The sequence below is a fragment of the Pristiophorus japonicus genome, chromosome 21, assembly GCF_044704955.1.
Source record: "Pristiophorus japonicus isolate sPriJap1 chromosome 21, sPriJap1.hap1, whole genome shotgun sequence".
Classification (NCBI taxonomy): domain Eukaryota; kingdom Metazoa; phylum Chordata; class Chondrichthyes; family Pristiophoridae; genus Pristiophorus; species Pristiophorus japonicus.
The window spans coordinates 93,152,651-93,173,168 of NC_091997.1; the positions used below are offsets into that span (position 1 = coordinate 93,152,651).

General features: G+C 44.6%; 1 protein-coding gene across 4 annotated transcripts in view; it reads right to left on the bottom strand.

Moving 5' to 3' along the window:
* The window catches only part of tbc1d2b (TBC1 domain family, member 2B), a 112,979-nt gene that overhangs the window by 52,998 nt on the left and 39,463 nt on the right, over positions 1–20,518 (bottom strand). For all 4 annotated transcript variants that reach the window (XM_070865239.1, XM_070865237.1, XM_070865238.1 and 1 more), the window contains one exon: positions 9,763–9,980. In XM_070865239.1, the coding sequence (XP_070721340.1) occupies positions 9,763–9,980 (218 nt within the window). The remainder of the gene's footprint in view (positions 1–9,762; positions 9,981–20,518) is intronic.

The window sequence follows — 20,518 nt, forward strand, 5'->3', positions numbered from 1 at the left end:
TAATCAGGGACAGTCAGCACGGATTTGTTAAGGAAAGATTGTGTTTGACTAACCTAATTGAATTTTTCGAGGAGGTAACAAGGAGGGTCGATGAGGGTAGTGCGAAGCTTTTGATAAGGTCCCACATGGCAGACTGGTCACGAGGGTAAAAGTCCATGGGATCCAAGGCAAAGTGGCAAGTTGGATCCAAAATTGGCTTAGGAGGTAGGAAGCAAAGGGTAATGGTTGATGGATGTTTTTGTGACTGGTAGGATGTTTCCAGTGGGGTTCCGCAGGGCTCAATGCTGGGTCCCTTGCTTTTTGTGGTATAACATCAATGATCTAGATTTGAATATAGGGGGTATGATTAAAAAGTTTGCAGATGACACGAAAATTGGCTGTGTGGTTAATAATGAAGAGGAAAGTCATGGGCTGCAGGAGGATATCAATCTACTGGTCAGGTAGACAGAGCAGTGGCAAATGGAATTTAATACAGAGAAATGTGAGGTAATGCACTTGAGGAAGACTAATAAGGAAAGGGTATACACATTAAGCGGTAGGCCACTTAGAAGTGTCGGTGAACAAAGGGACCTCGGAGTGCTTATCCACAGATCCCTGAAAGTAGCAGGCCAGGTGGATAAGGTGGTTAAGGCGGCATACGGAATGCCTGCCTTTATTGGCCGAGGCACAGAATACAAGAGCAGAAATTGTATAATACACTGGTTAGACCACAAGCTGGAATATTGCATGCAGTTCTGGTCGCCGTATTATAGGAAGGACATGATTACACTGGAGTGGGTGCAGAGCAGATTTATGAGGGTGCTGCCTGGAATGGAGAATCTTAGCTATGAGGACAGCTTGGATAGGCTGGGTTTGTTCTCCTTGGAACAGAGGAGGCTGAGGGGAAACCTTGTTGAGATGTAGATAATGTTGAGGTGCCTGGATATAGTGGATAGCAAGGGCTATTTCCTTTGGTGGAGGTGTCAATTATGAGGGGGCATAGGTTTAAGGTGGTTGTGGAAGATTTAGAGGGTATTTAAGGGGAAGTTTCTTCATGCAGAGGGTCTGTGAGGGTCTGGATCTCGCTGCCTGGAAGGGTAGTGGATGCAGATAACCTCATCACATTTAAAAGGTGCTTGGATGGGCACTTGAAGTGCCGTGGCCTGCAGGGTTACGGACCTCGAGCTGGTAAGTGGGATTAGACTGGATAAGCTCTTGTTGGCAGGTGCAGACACGATGGAAAGTACATCATGGAATCTAATACGGCCAGAGTGATCTACTGGACTAGTTTCGATTGCCTGGATGGGTCAGAGGGGAATTTTCCCAGATTTTTTCTCCCAATTGGCCTGGGTTTTTAGCCTCTCCCAGGAGATTGCATGGCTCTGGGTGGGGTGGAATGTAAAATGTTGCGATACATAGGTATCGCATTTGTGTGGGATCGGACTGGTTGGGCTGGGAGCTCTTTACCTGTCCGCCATTGTTCATAGGTTTATATGTAACCTGCAGGGCTGCTGACCGAGGGCTGTGTAGCTCTTTGTCAGCCAGCGTGGGCATGATGGGCCAAAATGGCCTCCTTCTGCGCTGTAAATTTCTATGTTTCTAATCCACAGCCCTGCTCTGAAACCCCTAACAACACAATCACCAAAGCTTGCTGGAAAAATAATGGCGTGATAACAACGCTCGGTTATTAATTCGCAAATTGGCAAGCAAGTTCAAGGAATTAAGAGGTAAGAATCTTCAGATCTTGGTCGATTTACGCCACTCCGCCATTTACCTTACACAAACATCATCTCGCTCTTAACCGCCTCGTTAATTTTAAGAACATGTTTGATTTGCACATTAATTGTCCATTAGACTTGCCGCAGAAAATTAAGCTGGAAGTTAACAGCGCAAGTAAGTATCTTTTTAATAATGTGGTCATTATTAATGCAGTGCTAATCAATCTCTCTGGCTCAGAAAAAGAATTTAAACAGTTCAATCTCATTCTGGCATGTAGTAAATTATTGTTGGAGATTTTTTAAATGTCAAATTTTAATTTAAAAAAATACTTTTTCTGTGTCTTATTTTCCCCTCTCTCAATCCAATTTTTCTTTCACCCTCCTTCTCCTCCGGTATCTAATTTGACTGTAATTCATCCTCCCTCATCATCGCTTCCCTCTGTTTATTTGTGAATCCTTAAATCTCATGGGATAAGGAGATAAACCACCGGTCCCGCCGTTTACCCAGGTCTCAGATGCCCCATTGCCCTCACCACGTTGGTATCCGCTCGCACATCCCGCAAATAAAATTCAAGCTGAAGGCCGCAGAAAAATGCCTAACCGACAGCACACATGCAAATGTCGCACCCCAGCACGACCAGCCCAATGATGATCACTACTGCTGAGATTCTATATTTGAGCAATTGATATTAGTTTAACAGCTCATGGTTATCTGAGCCTATTAAAAATGAGAGAAATTCCTTTCCTCCACACCCCCCTCCCTGAGAATGCAATTCCAAGGAGTTTGCAGAAGTAATAAGGCAGCATAATGGCAAACTCCAACTATGCACTGGGATACAACTGTTTATCCAAATCAAACTGTTACAAGCACAAGGAAAGCTGCATTAGACCAGGTGGTTCTGCTCAAGTAAGCTGAAGATAGAATATTCAGGGTCCCAGTCACCATTACAATTAGATTTACAGTCTGAATTTAAGAAAAAGCTAAAAGCAAAGGTGATGGACACAAATTAATTAGGTGGAAGAGGAGATAAAACAGAGTGGGAAATGTACTTTTTTGCTGACTACCTTTTTGTCCTCTGCCCCTTAGTTATAGAAACATAGAAATTTACAGCGCGAAAGGAGGCCATTTCGGCCCATCGTGTCCGCGCCGGCCGACAAAGAGCCGCACGGCCCTCGGTCAGCAGCCCTGAAGATTACATATAAACCTATATCAATGGCGGAAAGGTAAAAAGCGACCGCGACACCTCTTATACTGAAACATTCTACATTTCACCTCAACCGGAGCCATATCCTTGCTTCTTTTATAAAAATCTAATTTTACGGAAACATCTTCAGTTTCTTCCTTCAGGGAAGAGACGTCGAGGGAACAAGGTTAACTGAAAATCAAAAGCTGATCACCACAGCCTCAGGTAAGTGGCTGACAATCCCGAGTCTCTGCACAAAATAAATTACAAACCTTTCAAATAAGTTGACCACCTGCACGGGCGTACTGAATTATCTCGGTGCAACAAAGCACAACGCTGGCTGACCACCTGCGTCAATGCTCAGGAGCCAAAGGAGGGAGAGAAAGCTCCCCTCCTTATTGTAACACACTGTATTTCACCACACTGCGGGCCCAAGTTTCCACATGATTTGCGCCTGATTTTTTAGGAGCAACTGGTGGAGAACGGACTATCTTAGAATTCGCAATTCTCCACATTTTTATTTCTGCAGTTCTAGTCAGGTAGAACAGTTCTACTTTGGAACAGAATTTTTTCTTCAAAAGGGGGCGTGTCCGGCCACTGACGCCTGATTTCAAAGTTTCCACAGTGAAAACGTACTCCAAACTAAAGTAGAATGGAGCAAGTGAAGATTTTTGTAGAACTGAAAAAACCTGTTCTACACATTAAAAAATCAGGCGCAGGTTACAAATTAGGCGTCCAAAACGAGGTGGAGGGGGGGAAGGGAACTCATTAAATTCGACAATAAATCCTTATTTATACTTCTACAAATATTATACAAATAAATCCAACCTGAATAAACATTTATAAGCAAAGAAAAGATTAAATAAACCATCTTCCTACCTGTGTGAAAGTGCTTCAGGCACGGAGAATGCTGCAGGCGTTCGTTCCCGCGGGGGGGGGGGGGGGGGGGGGGGGGAACAACAGTTTCGTTCCCGCGGGGGGGAGGGGGGGAAGGGAACAACCGTTTCGTTCCCGCGGGGGGGAGGGGGGGGTGGAGGGAACAGCCATTTTGTTCCCGCGGGGGAGGGGGGAAGGAGACAGTGAGAAGGCTGCAAATGCTGATGTGCTGATGGCAATGTGCTTTTATTAAAAAATTGTCAAATATTAAACAGCTACAAAGAATTACAAAAATGGCTGAGTGCCAATGTTTTTTTCACAGAGCATGCGCAAACGCTTCAACGCGCAGCGTTGCCGGCAAGAAAAAAACTAATTTAAATAGTACCCGCCCCCTCCCACTTACAAAATCGGCGCGAGAGTAGGCTCCGCCCCCCTGGGCGCCACGCCAGGCAGACAATGAGCTGCAGAACGCTCCAGAAAAGCTCGGAGGGGTGCCCGTTTTTTATCGTGTGGAAACTTGGGCCCTGCAATTCTAGAGTATCCCTCTCGCTCATTGTCTAGCTTTCTCTGATTCAATCCTCATTCAATCTCTACACTCTTTCTGTAAGGTGTCCTCTTTTGAAATAAAGCTATATCTGACTTGCTGTGATCCAGTTCGAGTTGCTCAGACAATGGCCGAGTGTATTATTGCAAAGATTTTGCCGCAAATGTGCATATATATACCAACCTCATTCCTGTAAGTTTTCCTTAGCGTGGGGGAGTTTGTTACCAATGGGGCCTATGAAAGGTTTGAATACATCATTTATTTTCTTTATAAAAGGAACATCCTGTACATTAGCACATTAGTTCTGTGCTTGCTCTCGTCACGGAGTGTGATCAAACCGTCTAAATCAGCTTCCCCTCATGGGGATTCATCATGTCACATCCGATATCTCTTGGGAAAAGAACTTCTACATTTTTTCTCCTCCTGTGGTTGCCATTTGCTATTCAACTATTAAAATGTTCTGAAACGACCACAAACTTCCTCTCAGCTGGTTAATATACCAAGGACACCAGATGCGCAAAGCAATACGTTGCTGTGATGCCGTGTTGGGAAGAGGGACATGAGACAGTGAGAAGTAACTCCTGGTCAACACTACCTAACAATACAGTACAAGAGAAAAATACTGTAGATGCTGGGAATCTGAAATAAAAACAAAAATTGCTGGAAATACTCAGGCAGCATCTGTGGAGTGAGGGACAGAATTAACGCCTCAGGTCGATGGCCTTTCTCCAGAACTGACGAACGGTCATCGACCTGAAAAGTTAACTCTTTCTCCCTTTCGAGCTGCAGAAATTGAGCGGACACCGGACGGAATCTTTCCAGTTTGCAGCTCAATTAGTTTTATACCCCACAAATTAACGCTTAAACATAGGAATTGTTGGACCAAAAAAAACCAAGGTCCATTTCGTTCTCCTTCTGCCATCCCGGTAGTCGGGGTGATATAATAATGGAGTTATTGACTAGTCACAGCGATCAATCTTGATCAATGAGCCTACAACAGAGCCAGACATGAGGTGAGGAAAGCCCCAGTGGTGGAGAGCTTGGGGAACCACAGGCCCACAGTCACCAGTCATGTCTCAAATTACTTTTGCACTGTATTCCAAAAGAAATCTAATTTCTTTTTCAATGAATCATACTATCTGCTTCCACCAGCTCCCTGGAGAGCCTGCTCCATAGACTTCAATCACTGAAATAGCGTTTCTGCAGATTAACGTTGACTTTCGCCCCTTCAAGCAGGCCGGGTCCTCTGGTTCTACTGTGCTGGACAAGGTGGAACAGTGCATCACGGTCAACATTATCTCACTCCTTACAATCCTAAAACCAGAAAACACACCACCCTTCAACCGTCTCTTCTCCAGTGGGAACAGACCCAATTTACACAATCGCCCTCATAATCCACCCCCTCAATCACTCTGGGTGCTCACTCTGTATCCCTTCAGTTGCTGCAATAACCTTTCCGTGTTGTGGTGACCAGAACTGTACCCAGTGCCGTCACTATTCCAGCTCAATATTGACCTTTACATACATCCCAGCTGATCTCTTTACTCACTGCAGGCGAGCATCGTTACATAACTTCAGTTTATTGTCAATCAGGACCAACGGATCTTTTTCATTTCACATACGCATTTTCTGACAGTCCCTTCCTGGTAGTTTTGCCCCGATATGAAGCACTTTGCATTTCTCTACATTGAATTTCAATTCCCAAGTATATTCAAATCCTTCTATAGCTTATTCTGGTCAGTCCACCCCTTACATCATCTGCAAACTTAACTACCGAGCCAAACCAATCACCCACTTCAAGAACAAAAACATGAATTAATATAACGCTTTTAATGTAGTAATCAGACAAGGATTGACACCAAGCCAAAGGAGGAGACATAAGGATAGATGGCCAAAGACTTGCATTTATATAGCGCCTTTGGGAAAAGAGAAGGGGGGGGAACTCCTGGAACTTGTCACTTCTTTTTGCCATCCTGTACTTTCAGAAAGACCCATGCGAGTTTGGGTGGACAGCACATGGGAAGTCCAGAACCAGGGGACACAGTCTAAGGATAAGGGGTAAGCCATTTAGGACTGAGATGAGGAGAAACTTCTTCACTCAGAGAGTTGTTAATGCCAGTTCATTGGATATATTCAAGAGGGAGTTAGATATGGCCCTTACGGTTAAAGGAATCAAGGGGTATGGAGAGAAAGCAGGAAGGGGGTACTGAGGTGAATGATCAGCCATGATTTTATTGAACGGTGGTGCAGGCTCGAAGGGCCGAATGGCTTATTCCTGCACCTATTTTCTATGTTTCTATGTTGACAACCTCAGGATGTCCAAAGTGCTTTACAGCCAATGAAGTACCTTTGAAGTGTAGTCACTGTCGTAATGTAGGAAACGTGGCAGCCAATTTACACAGAGCAAGCTCCCACAAACAGCAATGTGGTAATGACCAGATAATCTGTTTGCGATGTCGGTTGAGGGATAATTATTGGCCAGGACTCCGGGAATAACTCCCCTGCTCTTCTTCAAATAGTGGCCATGGGATCTTTTACGTCCATCTGAGAGAGCAGACTGGGCCTCGGTTTAACGTCTCATCCAAAGATGGGTTTTAAGCAGCAAAGGCGCAGTGAGAAGTGGCGAGGCAAAGGAGGAATTTTGAGATCAAGTTAGTAGAATTTATTTTCCAACTACTTTATCAATAAAACACCGGGTCATTTCCCAGTCACTGTGACATGCCAGCCACTGCTGGGGAGGTGAATACTCATTATGCAGCTTTTTTGCAAATATGGGAGAGAAACCAATGCAGTCAGCAAGTTTTGAAACAAAAATCATGAACTGGAACATCAGATAACTGAGATGGAAACATTTTACGCAAGAAAAAGATTAGTCTCGAATCTTGAGGTCATAAGATTTTAATTATCAGGCAGCGTGATTTGACTACATTAAGCAGCAATAAAAAGAATCCCTGTGCAGAAATGAACCATCTGCAAGGAAGAGTCCTCCCCAGACCCTTTCCTAGAACATGTCTTAAATGGACGTTATTGCCAGCAGAGAATTCAGCATAGTACTCATCACCATGCACTTGTACAGCCCTCCCCACATGCAGAATGATGTCTCAGGAGGAAAATAATACGATGGACAGTAGAGTGTGGCGGAAAGGAGAGAGAAAGGGACGACCGAGGATAGGGACTTAGAGGTGTGGTCGAATGGGAGGTTTTTGAAAACACAAATGATGCACAGCTCCTTTGGGCTCTACCTCCTCGGAAAGTTACTCATTCTACTGAACATCTGCTACCTGTGGTTGTTATAATTGCAGAAACTATACTGGGACTAGCCATTTGCAAGTTTTATCCAATTAGCTTGGAGGGAGCGTTTCAGTAGAGTTAAAATGTCTAGTCAAAAGAATAGAGCAGTTACTGCAGAATGTGAAACCCATCATCAACTTTGGAGCATTTTTTAAACCTTTGTTTTGCTCTTGCCTGACATGCCGTCTGAATATGCATTCAATCACTTGCATTTGGACACCTGAGGAACCTTGAATTATTCACTCAATAGCTCCAGCTGTTTTGCAAAGACCACATGCACCATGCTATTCAAAAATCAGTCAAAAAAAAAGCTTACAGGCTTTAACACCCAAGACCAATCTACTCCAACTGTCCTTAATTTGTACCCATCTGTTGCACTGCAGAATAAAAATCAAGTTTCACAAACAAGGGAGTTACACAATATCTCCAGATACAAGAATCTGGTTCTGAAGAATGCGTGCTGGCAAAGATTGTGGGCCTGAATTCACGGCCCCTAGCGTGCACGTGCTCATAGGGGCCACGCAAGTTCTGGGTTTAGGTTTGCGAAGTGCATGCATCTAAACCCAGAACTTGCGATCAGTCAAGAATCCTCTGGACATCGCACATATCCTGGGAAAAGGGCCTCCGTGGGCGGAGCGTTGGGCTATTTGCCCAACGAATACCCTTGAAATTCTTACGCCTTGACTGATTAATAGCAGCAGTTTACAGCACAGGTGGCAGCAGGCCATTCAGCCCATCTTTTTACTAGAACAATCCTACTGCCCTATTCTCTCTCCACAGCCAGGCTTCTTCCTCCGATTCAATTATTTGTCCAATTTTCCCTCAGAAGGTGCAATGGTCTCTCCCTCAACAAATCCCTGTGGTAAAGCAATCCATGCTCCAATAACTTGAAGTACAATTTCTCCGAAACTCTCTCCTCACTTTCTAAGTGATCATTTAAATTGACAAGCCCTCAGCTTTTCCCTAATCTGAGGGAATAGCATTTCCCTATTCACCCTAACATAAACTTTATCATTTGTGATACTTCTATTCAATTCCCTAATCCTTCTCTGCTCCAGTATTTCAAGCCTCTTCGGATAAGCTCTCATGGCTTGTATACTGTTTTTTTTTTAAAAAAAAGAACAGTTATGTAGCATTTAGTCCTGTGATACACATATTCATACAGAAAGACTTGCCTTTCATGACTTCAGGACATCCCAAAACGCTTTACAGCCACTAAAGTACCGTTGCGTAGTCACTTGTAAAGTAGGAAACGAGACAGCCAATTTGTGCACAGCAAGCTCTCACAAACAGCAATGAGATAATGACCAGATAAACTGTTCTTTTTGGGGAGGGATAAATATTGGCCAGGGCACTGTTTTGCACAACTGATTGTAGGTGCCTTCTATCAACGCAGAAGGGAATGATTTATACTTTGCCATCCAGTGTCAGTATCAAGCACACTCGGGTCAGGTATATCGTAGTTAGATGCAGAGTAAAGCTCCTTCTTCTCGGACCAACCTCAGAATAGCTTCACATCACTCATCCTACGGCCTCGCTCAGCGCCCAGCTGAGGTAGTTCTGTGGTGAGCTGGATTGAGGCTGCCCAATACTCATTTCCTATAACCAACAGAGTCTTGCATTCAATCGACTGGATTGGGTTTGAATCCAGCTCCCAGGAATGTCTCCCATTAACCGCAGCTCCGCGAATGGACCCCAAATGACAGCTCTGCGAACGGACCCCAAATGGCAGCTCCGCGAACGGACCCCAAATGGCAGCTCCGCGAACGGACCCCAAATGGCAGCTCCGCGAACGGACCCCAAATGGCAGCTCCGCGAACGGACCCCAAATGGCAGCTCCGCGAACGGACCCCAAATGCATCGCAGCAGAAATTTCAGAATGATTGACATCTATTGCTGTTAATTTTTCCGAAGGGGCAAAAAGCCTCCATTTTCTTTCCTGCCCTCTTAGACAAGCTATGCTTCCAAAGTTTGTGCCAATACAGCTCAGAGTTGGGCACGAGGAAGTGTGCAGTAGTGGTCTGCTGTAGACTCTGCACCTGCCAGTACCAGCAAAGCTGGGGTAATAAGTCTGCTGGGAAATCAAACCTACATCCCACTGCTCGATGGATGTCCAAAGTGCTGTCCTATTTTGCCACTCTGGAAAGATGGTGAAAATCATAAATAATACCTTTTGACTGCTTAAATCTTCTTTGACCTTGTTGAGTTCCTCCTGCTGAGCCTGAATCCGGGACTGAATCTCTGTTGATGCCTTTCCATTAGTAACGATCCATTCTACTGGTGATGACTCACTGCTATTACGGTTCTTCGATGTTCCAATCATGTCTCTCAGGAATGGGCGTTTAGGTCTTGGTGGCGCTCTTACAAACTCAAAAGGAAATGCCGATCCTACAGAAAACAACAAGTTTCCAGATGTAAACAAATCTATTTTATCACTAGCAAAACAATTAAAACACAGATCAGACGGAATTAAATGTTTTAAAATACATACCCAATAATTTCTATGACTTTTGCATTCAATATTTTGAAGTCAAATTCTTATTTTGAAACATCAATTAATTCTTCTTAACTCTGTTACTCAATATATTTATTTACATAATCAATCAATGTTAAAAAAACTGTATTCACACAAAATGTAGGGCCCAAGTTTCCACAGGATAAAAAACGGGTGCCCCTCCGAGCTGGGCGCCCGTTTATCGCGCCTAAAACGGCGCCAGAAAAAAAACGCACTATTCTTGAGCGCTTTGCAGCTCCTTGTCTGTTTAGCGCAGCGCCCAGGGGGGCGGAGCCTACACTCGCGCCGATTTTGTAAGTGGGATGGGGCGGGTACTATTTTAATTAGTTTTTTTCCTGCCGGCAACGCTGCGCGTGCGCGTTGGAGCGTTCGCGCATGCTCAGTGTGAAAAAAAACATTGGCACTCGGCCATTTTTATAGTTCTTTGTAGCTGTTTAATTTTTGAACATTTTTGAATAAAATCACATTGCCATCAGCACTGAGGCTACCCTTCTCACTGTCTCCTTCCCTCCCCTCCGCGGCAACAAACCGCTTTCTCCTTCCCCTCCACAACAAACCGCTTTCTCCTTCCCCTCCACAACAAACCGCTGTCTCCTCCCACCCCCACCCCCCCCCCACACCCCCCCGCGACAACGAACGGCTTTCTCTCCCCCCACCGGCAATGAACGGCTGCAGAATTCTCCCTGGCTGAAGCACTTTCACACAGGTAGGAAGATGGTTTATTTAATCTTTTCTTTGCTTATAAATGTTTATTCAGGTTGGATTTATTTGTATAATATTCGTAGAAGTATAAATAAGGATTTATTGTAGAATTTAATGAGTTCCCTTCCCCCCCTTCCTGGACACCTAATTTGTAACCTGCGCCTGATTTTTTTTAATGTGTAGAACAGGTTTTTTCAGTTCTACAAAAATCTTCACTTGCTCCATTCTACTTTAGTTTGGAGTACGTTTTCACTGTGGAAACTGTGAAATCAGGCGTCAGTGGCCGGACACGCCCGCTTTTGAAGAAAAAATTCTGTTCCAAAGTAGAACTGTTCTACCTGACTAGAACTGCAGAAAAGAAAATGTGGAGAATTGCGATTTCTAAGATAGTCCGTTCTCCACCAGTTGCTCCTAAACATCAGGCGCAAATCATGTGGAAACTTGGGCCCGTAGTGTTGTTGCAAAGTTATTTTGACTTTGCCCGAACCAAGTCCACAGTGATGTGGAATGAGACTACCTCCTCCAGGGCTTCTCAATCCCCTTCACTTCTGTATCAGAATAGGCACGACTCTACATTCATAAAAACATAGAAAATAGGTGCAGGAGTAGGCCATTCGGCCCTTCGAGCCTGCACCGCCATTCAACAAGATCATGGCTGATCACCCACCCCAGCAGCCCCCCAACAGCCCCCTCCACACCCCCCGACCCCCCAGCCACAAGGACCACATCCAACTCCCTCCCGAACACATCCAATTCAGACTGCACTTGCACTGCCAAACCGTGCTGCACTGACAAAGCTGTCGGTGTGAATGCACCCGCAAACAGTGAAATCGGACAAAACATGCAAAAACAATTCTATTTCTACCTTTCTGCGCTATGTAATTTAAGTGGTCCTTCAATGTAAAAAAAAAGGTGCTCATCTGCATAAGGAAACTTACAGCACAGAAGGAGGCCATTCGGCCCGCTCTTTGAAAGAGCAGCCGTGCTTGGTCCCACATCCCCGATTGTTGTCCGTAACCCTGTAACCTCCTCACCCTCAAGTACCTGTCCAACTCCACTTTATTATTGACGGAATCAGCTTCCGCCATCTCTTCAGGTGGAACGTTCCAGATCCTGACAACTCAGGGAAAAAAAATTCTCATCTTCCCTCTGGATCTTTTGCCAATGGTTTTAAAACTATGGCCTTTGGTTATTGACCCACTCGCTTGAAGGAATAGGTTTTCTCTATCAAAACCTCTCATCACCCTGAAAATCTCTAATCGATCACTTTATCATTCTCTGTTGCATTTGACGGTCATGAAAATGGGAGTGGGGGGGGGGAAATGTGAAACATCCATACTCTTGGTCTTATATGAGTTTCAGATAATAGAAAATTAAACCATAGGAGGGCACATGAATCGCAGTGATCAATAGGCCATTAAACATGGTATTGCAGCAAAGGCTTCGGCAAAATAACAAAATTATTTTGCAATTAACTACCTGCAATTTTTGGGGTACATTCCCTCTCAGAAAAATTGGCGCATTCTGGTTAAACACTCTCTTAACTTTACAATTAATGCACTGTTATTAGGTACAAAATAAGATAAATGTGACGTTTGATTCAGTTATTTTACTGGGGAAAAAAATCAATTTCCAGTAGTATAAATTAAGCAACAGAGCGACATTGTTTACCAGACAGATGATCAGAATATAGGAGACTGGAACTCAAGTCAATGAGGATGAACTGGTTAGATGGGGAACTAAAAGTTGGGAGGACTTCCCAATGACTCAGAAAAATGCAGCTTATGAATGGTACTAACCATACATTCCAGACTGGGCTAAAGGCAGCACAGTGAGAGCTGGACTGGCTCTGCACATGTTGCGCCACTGACTACATGCAATTTTTGGGGCACATTCCCTCTCAGAAAAATTGGCGCATTCTGGTTAAACACTCTCTTAACTTTACAATTAATGCATTGTTATTAGGTACAAAATTAAATAAATGTGACCTTTGATTCAAAGTTATTTTACTGGGGAAAAAAATGTCAATTTCCAGTAGTATAAATTAAGAAACAGAGCGACATTGTTTACCAGACAGATTATCTGGGGGCAGGGAATCACTTGCGCTGTGAGCTTGCCGATTTGTTCCTTGGCAGGGGGGAGGGGGGGTTTAAAGGGACCATAGATTTGTGTACAGTGCATATGACTAGCTATACCCTGATTGCAGGATGGTCTAGCCTCTTTGGTGTTTGTTAAGTCAGTTCTAATATCAGCCTGGATAGTGATGGTCAATACACTTTGCCTCAGTGGACTGGGTTAACCCTTCCACCACCAAGAGCTGTCGAAGGCGAGGCTGGAGGTGTTGGGAGAGATTTCCAGAGGCCAGGGTGCAGTGGGTGAAGTACTGCCCTGTGATAATGAAGTGCTGGTAGTGAGGAGCGAGCAGTAACTAATCTAGAGCATTGCAGGACGTGGGCAGGATGTACGGCTCAAGATGTAGTAAGGCTGCGGGAAGATTTTAAGCCAAAAATTAAAATCTTGGTCGATTCACTGGGACACAGTAAAGCTTGCCAAGAATATGGGGTGACAAGCATGTGGACTTGATGCAAATTAATATATATACTACATAAATTTACGATAGTATTAAAACCAATATGAAAGTAGTTAAATAGGGAAGTAAGCAACTGTAGTCTGCTCCTCTTAGTAAAAGACTTGCTCAATTCAAAATATAGTGTCAGCCAATGCTCAGGGGGCAGCACCCTCGGCCTCAGAGTCAGAAGGTTGTGGGTTCAAGTCCTATTCCAGGGACTGGAGCACAAAAATCTAGACTGTCACTCCACTGTAGTGCTGAGGGAATGCTGCACTGTCAGAGGTGCCGTCTTTCGGATGAGACATTAAACCCAGGCTTTGTCTGCCCTCTCAGGTGGCTATAAAAGATTTCAAAGAGCAGGGGAATTCTCCCCAGTGTCATGGCCACTATTTATCCCTCAATCAACACCACTAAAACAGATCACAGTGCTGTGTGTGGGAGCTTGCTGTGCGCAAATTGGCTGCCGCAGTTCCTACGTTACAACAGTGACTACAAGTAATTAATTGCCTGTGAAGTGCTTTGGGATGTCCGGAGGTGGTGAAAGGTGCTATAGTCTTTCTTTTAAAATTATCGTAAATCAAAATGTTTTTAGAACTAAATTCCAATTTTGTGTTGACGACGTTGCTAAATAAAAATGATCGGATTATTTGATTTATTTGTGCAAAAAGGACTGAATTATCAGGTCTAGATGTAGTGCCATTTACTTGAAAACTCAAAAGTGGTTCACTAACTTAATTAGCACTCTTTGATGTGAAAGATTTCGATTGTATATTTTTTATCCCCACAGATGTGAATTGGCCATCTAAATACACTTAGTGTGGCACTTGTTTATCCACCAATAATTATACATGTACACTGTTTATCCACCAATAATTATACACATACAAGAACCAGAGGCGAGAGAATCTTTTTTCCGCAGCGAGTTATGATGAACTGAAATGAGCTGCCTTAAAGAGGCGGATGACGATTAAACAGTAACTTTAAAAGAGAATTGGATCAATACTTGGAGAGAAATTTGCAGAGTTACAGCTGGAATACAGCATGCAGTTCTGGTCGCCGTATTATAGGAAGAACATGATTGCACTGGAGAGGGTGCAGAGGAGATTTACTAGAATGCTGCCTGGGATGGAGAATCTTAGTTATGAGGTCAGATTGGATAGCCTGGGTTTGTTCTCCTTGGAGCAGAGGAAGCTGAGAGGAGATCTCATTGAGGTGTATAAAAGTTTGGATATAGTGGATAGCAAGGGCCTATTTCCCTTGGTGGAGGGATCAATTACGAGGAGGCATAGTCTTAAGGTGGTTGGTGGAAAGTTCAGAGGTGATTTGAGGGGAAGCTTCTTCACTCAGAGGGTTGTGGGGGTCTGGAGCTCACTGCCTGGAAGGGTGGTGGATGCAGGTTTAAAAAGGTGCTTGGATGGGCACTTGAAGCGCCGTAACCTGCAGGGTGACAGACCTAGAGCTGGTAAGTGGGATTAGACTGGATAACCTCTTGCTGGCTGGTGCATATACGATGGAGCAGCGTGGAGGCCCTGACCTGCGTGAGACCACCAGCGGCAGGTCGTGGCCATAAAAGAAGCGGAGGTGCGGTAGCCATGGGCAGCGTGGAGGCCACTTCAGGGAGCAGCGCAAGCTGGTGCAGGAGGGAGACAGCAGCGAAGAGGGACATCATCAAGGTCGGTGATTGGAGCGTGGGCAGATACAGCAGGAGCGGCGAGAGACTGTGGAGGGATGTGATGGGACCCAGGAGAGGAGAGTGTTCAGGGCCAAGGAGAGGCGTGAGTTCGTAGCCAGGAGAGGCGAGGGCCCAGGGGCAGCACGGGCCAGCCCACACTGCAATATGCGTGCACACTAGGCCCGTGCAGCAGAGCAGGTCTCCTGTCGTCTTGGATAATCCTTGCCATTGGACCAAGACCTAGCTCTGTCAAGCCCGTGTTGTGGCTGGTGTGCAACGGCCACACCACGTTAAAAAAATCCACGCACAGGCATCTTCCACCCTTCAGAATGTAGTTCAGGACTAGAATATTAGGTACTTCATTGAAACACTTGTGAACGCATCTTTTTTTGGTGTGGAAGCAAATCATCCTCGTTTTTAGGGGCCGCCTATGATGACCATGATATGATGGTAAGTACTGCAGGGAATAGAATACGGCCAGGGTGATCTCCTGGACTAGTTTCGATCGCCTGGATGGGTCGGAGAGGAATTTTCCCAGATTTTTTTCCCCCAATTGACCTAGGTTTTTAACTCTCCCAGTAGATCACATGGCTCCAAATTGGGGTGGAGCGTAGTGTTTCCGTATAAGGGGTGTCGTAGTTGTGTGGGGCGGACTGGTTGGGCCAGATGTTCTTTCCCTGTCTGCTATTGTTCATTGGTTTATATGTAACCTTCAGGGCTGCTGATCCGAGGGCCGTGTGGCTCCTTGTCGGCCGGCGCAGACACGATGGGCCGAAATGGCCTCCTTCTGCGCTGTAAATTTGTTTCTGTGTTATGGGGAAAGAGCACGGGGAGTGGGACTAATTGTATAGCTCTTCCAAAGAGCCAGCACAGGCTCAACGGGTCAAATAGCCTCCTTCTGTACTGATTCATTCTATGATATATGAATTACTGTTGCAATTATCTTGGGACTTCATCAAACAAGAGCTGTTTTTCCACACTTAATGGGTTTAAAATAGTCTGAAACAAGTCAAAAGATTCTGGGAACATTGGTTGCTTGTTCAGGTTGGAGGCTGTAGCTGCTTTCATGCTGTGCGTTGGCTGCCAGCTCCTCTAGCAGGGATTGCCCGCAGTTGGCAGGCACTTGACAAAAATCCAGCAGGGTTTGAGTTGAAGAGTCGCGGCAAGAAAAACCCTATTTGTCACCGGATCTTCGTGGCTGCTGCTGGGTTTACAGAGGCTGGTGAACACACGGCTACAGTCACTACGGCAGCACAAACCCATGAGAAACAAGCATCTGCATTATCACCAAAGCGATGCAACTGATCTGTGCATGCTTGGCATGCTAAGGCCGCCAGTGAGAAAAGCCAACGCCACATTACAAAACTAAATGGAGTGCGTATCTCAGCGGCATTCTCCCCCAAGACCCAGGAGAGTATATTCAATGTAAAAACAACTTTACAATCATTTCCTGCTTGGGGCAATCTAAAATCAAAGATTTGCAAGACGATAAAACAGGCCAACGACACTCACTGGTCAGAAACTGAATGGTGTTTGACATTTATCAGTGACTTGTACTCTGTGACTGATCTACCAACAATTTTAATTGGTGCTCACAGCATAAAAGGCAGTTTCCATAAGACCGAGTTTGTCCCGAACCGAAACGTGTTTCCCAAGTGGGACAGATCATCATGGGACGAACATACATTCCCTTACCTAACGATACCTCTCTGGAAATCTCGTCTCGTGGTCCACGACATTTCCCTGCCTACTCCGAGCGCCAGTAAACATCACATTATACGTTCAGGCTAAAACTAGGCAGATTTATTACAAGCTGTGATGCAGAAGCTGAAACACTGTTCGAAACTAGTAATAGCCTGCTTGGTTTACATAAAATGTTTTACAATAAAAACAGCCCAAAATCACTGCAGCTTTTCAGAGGCTTTCCACAGTCTCTGGGATTGAGCATTGCATGGAATATGAAGCCCCTGTGGTTGTTTTGTATACAGGCGGTGCAAAGCAGGGAAATGGGGAACAGGAATCATAGGTCATAGTTTACTTCGATATTGAATCAATTGACAATTAAACACAGATTCTTCTCAATGATCAGGCATTTAAGATATTAACCATTTCTAACACTAAGTAGATATATTGTGAACAGAAGTCTCCGTGCCATCAGATACTCAATTTGCTTTTGACCAATTTTGAACTTCTCTTAGGACGAACCTCCATGATGATTTAGAGTTTGTGTATTTGCCTACTTTATTCAGACTGTGATCTCACTGTATTAACATTTCAAGGAAGGACTGCCCAGTCAGCAAACACATTTTGATCTAAAACATTTCTGAACATAGGCAATAGCAGCAACAGAAGCTGAGCATGTTCAGTGATACTGTGGACATCGGGGCCCAGAAGAGGCGAGGGCCCAGGGGCAGCACAGGCCAACCCACACTGCGACATGTGCAGCAGAGCAGGTCTCCAGTCGTCCTGGTTAACCCTTGCGATTGGACCAGATCTAGCTCTGTCAAGCCCGTGTGGTGGCTGGTGTGCAACAGTCACCACACATTAAAACAATCCACGCACAGGCATCTTCCACCCTTCAATATACAGTTCGGGATCTGGAATATTGGGTCCTTCATTGAAATACCTGTGAACTCATCCCTTTTTGGCGTGGAAACAAGTCATCCTCGTTTCAAGGGACTGCCTATGATGATGATGGACATCTCTCAACAGCCATGTGTGGCAGATAAAGGAACTCTGACGGATACAGTTTAACAAAGCCAATATTTAAACCACACTACCCTGTATTTAAATCATAAAAATATCACAAGGAATTGGTCCTATTTGGCAGGACAAAAGCTTTCTTTTTGTCACCTGAAACAGGCTGAAAGTCACTGATCAGAAATAGAGCTTTATTTACACTGATCGGATAAGAGTGATTGGGGTTGAAAGATGAGTGGAAGTAATCGATGTGAAGAAAACATAGGGTGAGGGAGCACAAAACCTTGTGGAGTGCCCAAGCTGGGAACAAGAACCAGAGTTATGAACCAGCAGCACAGATGGAGTGGTTTCACAGGAAATCAGACAGCCGTGAACATAGCTTTAGTGGGATACCATATGACGACAATTTGTTCAGAAATATATGATGTCAACCTTGTCCAAGGCTTCGACGATGCCCAAGGCAATGTCAAATGATTTGTGATAATCTTCAAAAGCCATTATTAAGGAAACAGTAGTGGGACATTTGGAAAAGCATGATTCAATCAAGCAGAGTCAACATGCTTTTATGAAAGGGAAATCATGTTTGACAAATTTGTTGGAGCTCTTTGAGGATGTAATGAGCAGGGTGGATAAAGGGGAACCAGTGGATGTGGTGTATTCGATTTCCAGAAAGCATCGATAAGGTGCGACATAAGAGGTTACTGCACAAAATAAAAGCTCACGGGGTTGGGGGTAATATATTAGCATGGAGAGAGGATTGGCTAACTAACAGAAAACAGAAAGTCAGGATAAATAGGTCATTTTCCGGTTGGCAAACAGTAACTAGTGGGGTGCCGCAGGGATCGATGCTGGGACCTCAACTATTTACAATCTATATTAATTACTTGGATGAAGGGAGTAAAGTAGCCAGGTTTGCTGATGATACAAAGATGGGTGGGAAAGCAAATTGTGAGGAGGACACAAAAAATTTGCAAAGGGATATAGACAGGCTATGTGAACGGGCAAAAATTTGGCCGTTGGAGTATAATGTGGGAAAATGTGAGGTTATGCACTTGGCAGAAGTAATAGAAAAGCAAATCATAATTTAAATAAAATTGCAAAGTGCTGCAGTACAGAGAGACCTTGGGGTCCTTGTGCATGAAGTGCATGAAATACAAAAAGTTAGTACGCAGATACAGCGAGTAATCAGGAAGGCAAATGGAATGTTGGCCTTTATTGCAAGGGGGATAGAGTATAAAAGCAGAGAAGTCCTGCTACAACTGTACAGGGTATTGGTGAGGCCACACCTGGAGTACTGCATACAGTTTTGGTCTCAGTATTTAAGGAAGGATATACTTGCATTGGAGGCTGTTTAGGGAAGGTTCACTAGGTTGATTCCAGAGATGAGGGGGTTGACTTATGAAGATAAGTGGAGTAGGCTGGGCCTATACACATTGGAGTTCAGAAGAATGAAAGGTGATTTAATTGAAACATATAAGATAATGAGGGGGCTCGACAAGGTGGATGCAGAGAGGATATTTCCACTCATAGGGAAACTAAAACTAGGGGACATAGCCTGCACCGCCATTCAATGAGTTCATGGCTGAACATGCAACTTCAGTACCCCATTCCTGCTTTCTCGCCATACCCCTTGATCCCCCTATTAGTAAGGACTTCATCTAACTCCTTTTTGAATATATTTAGTGAATTGGCCTCAACTACTTTCTGTGGTAGAGAATTCCACAGGTTCACCACTCTCTGGGTGAAGAAGTTTCTCCTCATCTCGGACCTAAATGGCTTACCCCTTATCCTTAGACTGTGACCCCTGGTTCTTGACTTCCCCAACATTGGGAACATTCTACCTGCATCTAACTTGTCTAAATCCATCAGAATCTTAAACGTTTCCATGAGGTCCCCTCTCATTCTTCTGAACTCCAGTGAATACAAGCCCAGTTGATCCAGTCTTTCTTGATAGGTCAGTCCCGCCATCCCGGGAATCAGTCTGGTGAACCTTCGCTGCACTCCCTCAATAGCAAGAATGTCCTTCCTCAGGTTAGGAGACCAAAACTGTACACAATACTCCAGGTGTGGCCTCACCAAGGCCCTGTACAACTGTAGCAACACCTCCCTGCCCCTGTACTCAAATCCCCTCGCTATGAAGGCCAACATGCCATTTGCTTTCTTAACCACCTGCTGTACCTGCATGCCAACCTTCAATGACTGATGTACCATGACACCCATTGCACCTCCCCTTTTCCTAATCTGTCACCATTCAGATAATAGTCTGTCTCTCTGTTTTTACCACCAAAGTGGATAACCTCACATTTATCCACATTATACTTCATCTGCCATGCATTTGCCCACTCACTTAACCTATCCAAGTCACTCTGCAGCCTCATAGCATCTTCCTCGCAGCTCACACTGCCACCCAACTTAGTGTCATCCGCAAATTTGGAGATACTACATTTAATCCCCTCGTCTAAATCATTAATGTACAGTGTAAACAGCTGGGGCCCCAGCATAGAACCTTGCCATACCCCACTAGTCACTGCCTGCCATTCTGAAAAGTCCCCATTTACTCCTACTCTTTGCTTCCTGTCTGACAACCAGTTCTCAATCCATGTCAGCACACTACCCCCCAATCCCATATGCTTTAACTTTGCACATTAATCTCTTGTGTGGGACCTTGTCGAAAGCCTTCTGAAAGTCCAAATATACCACATCAACTGGTTCTCCCTTGTCCACTCTACTGGAAACATCCTCAAAAAATTCCAGAAGATTTGTCAAGC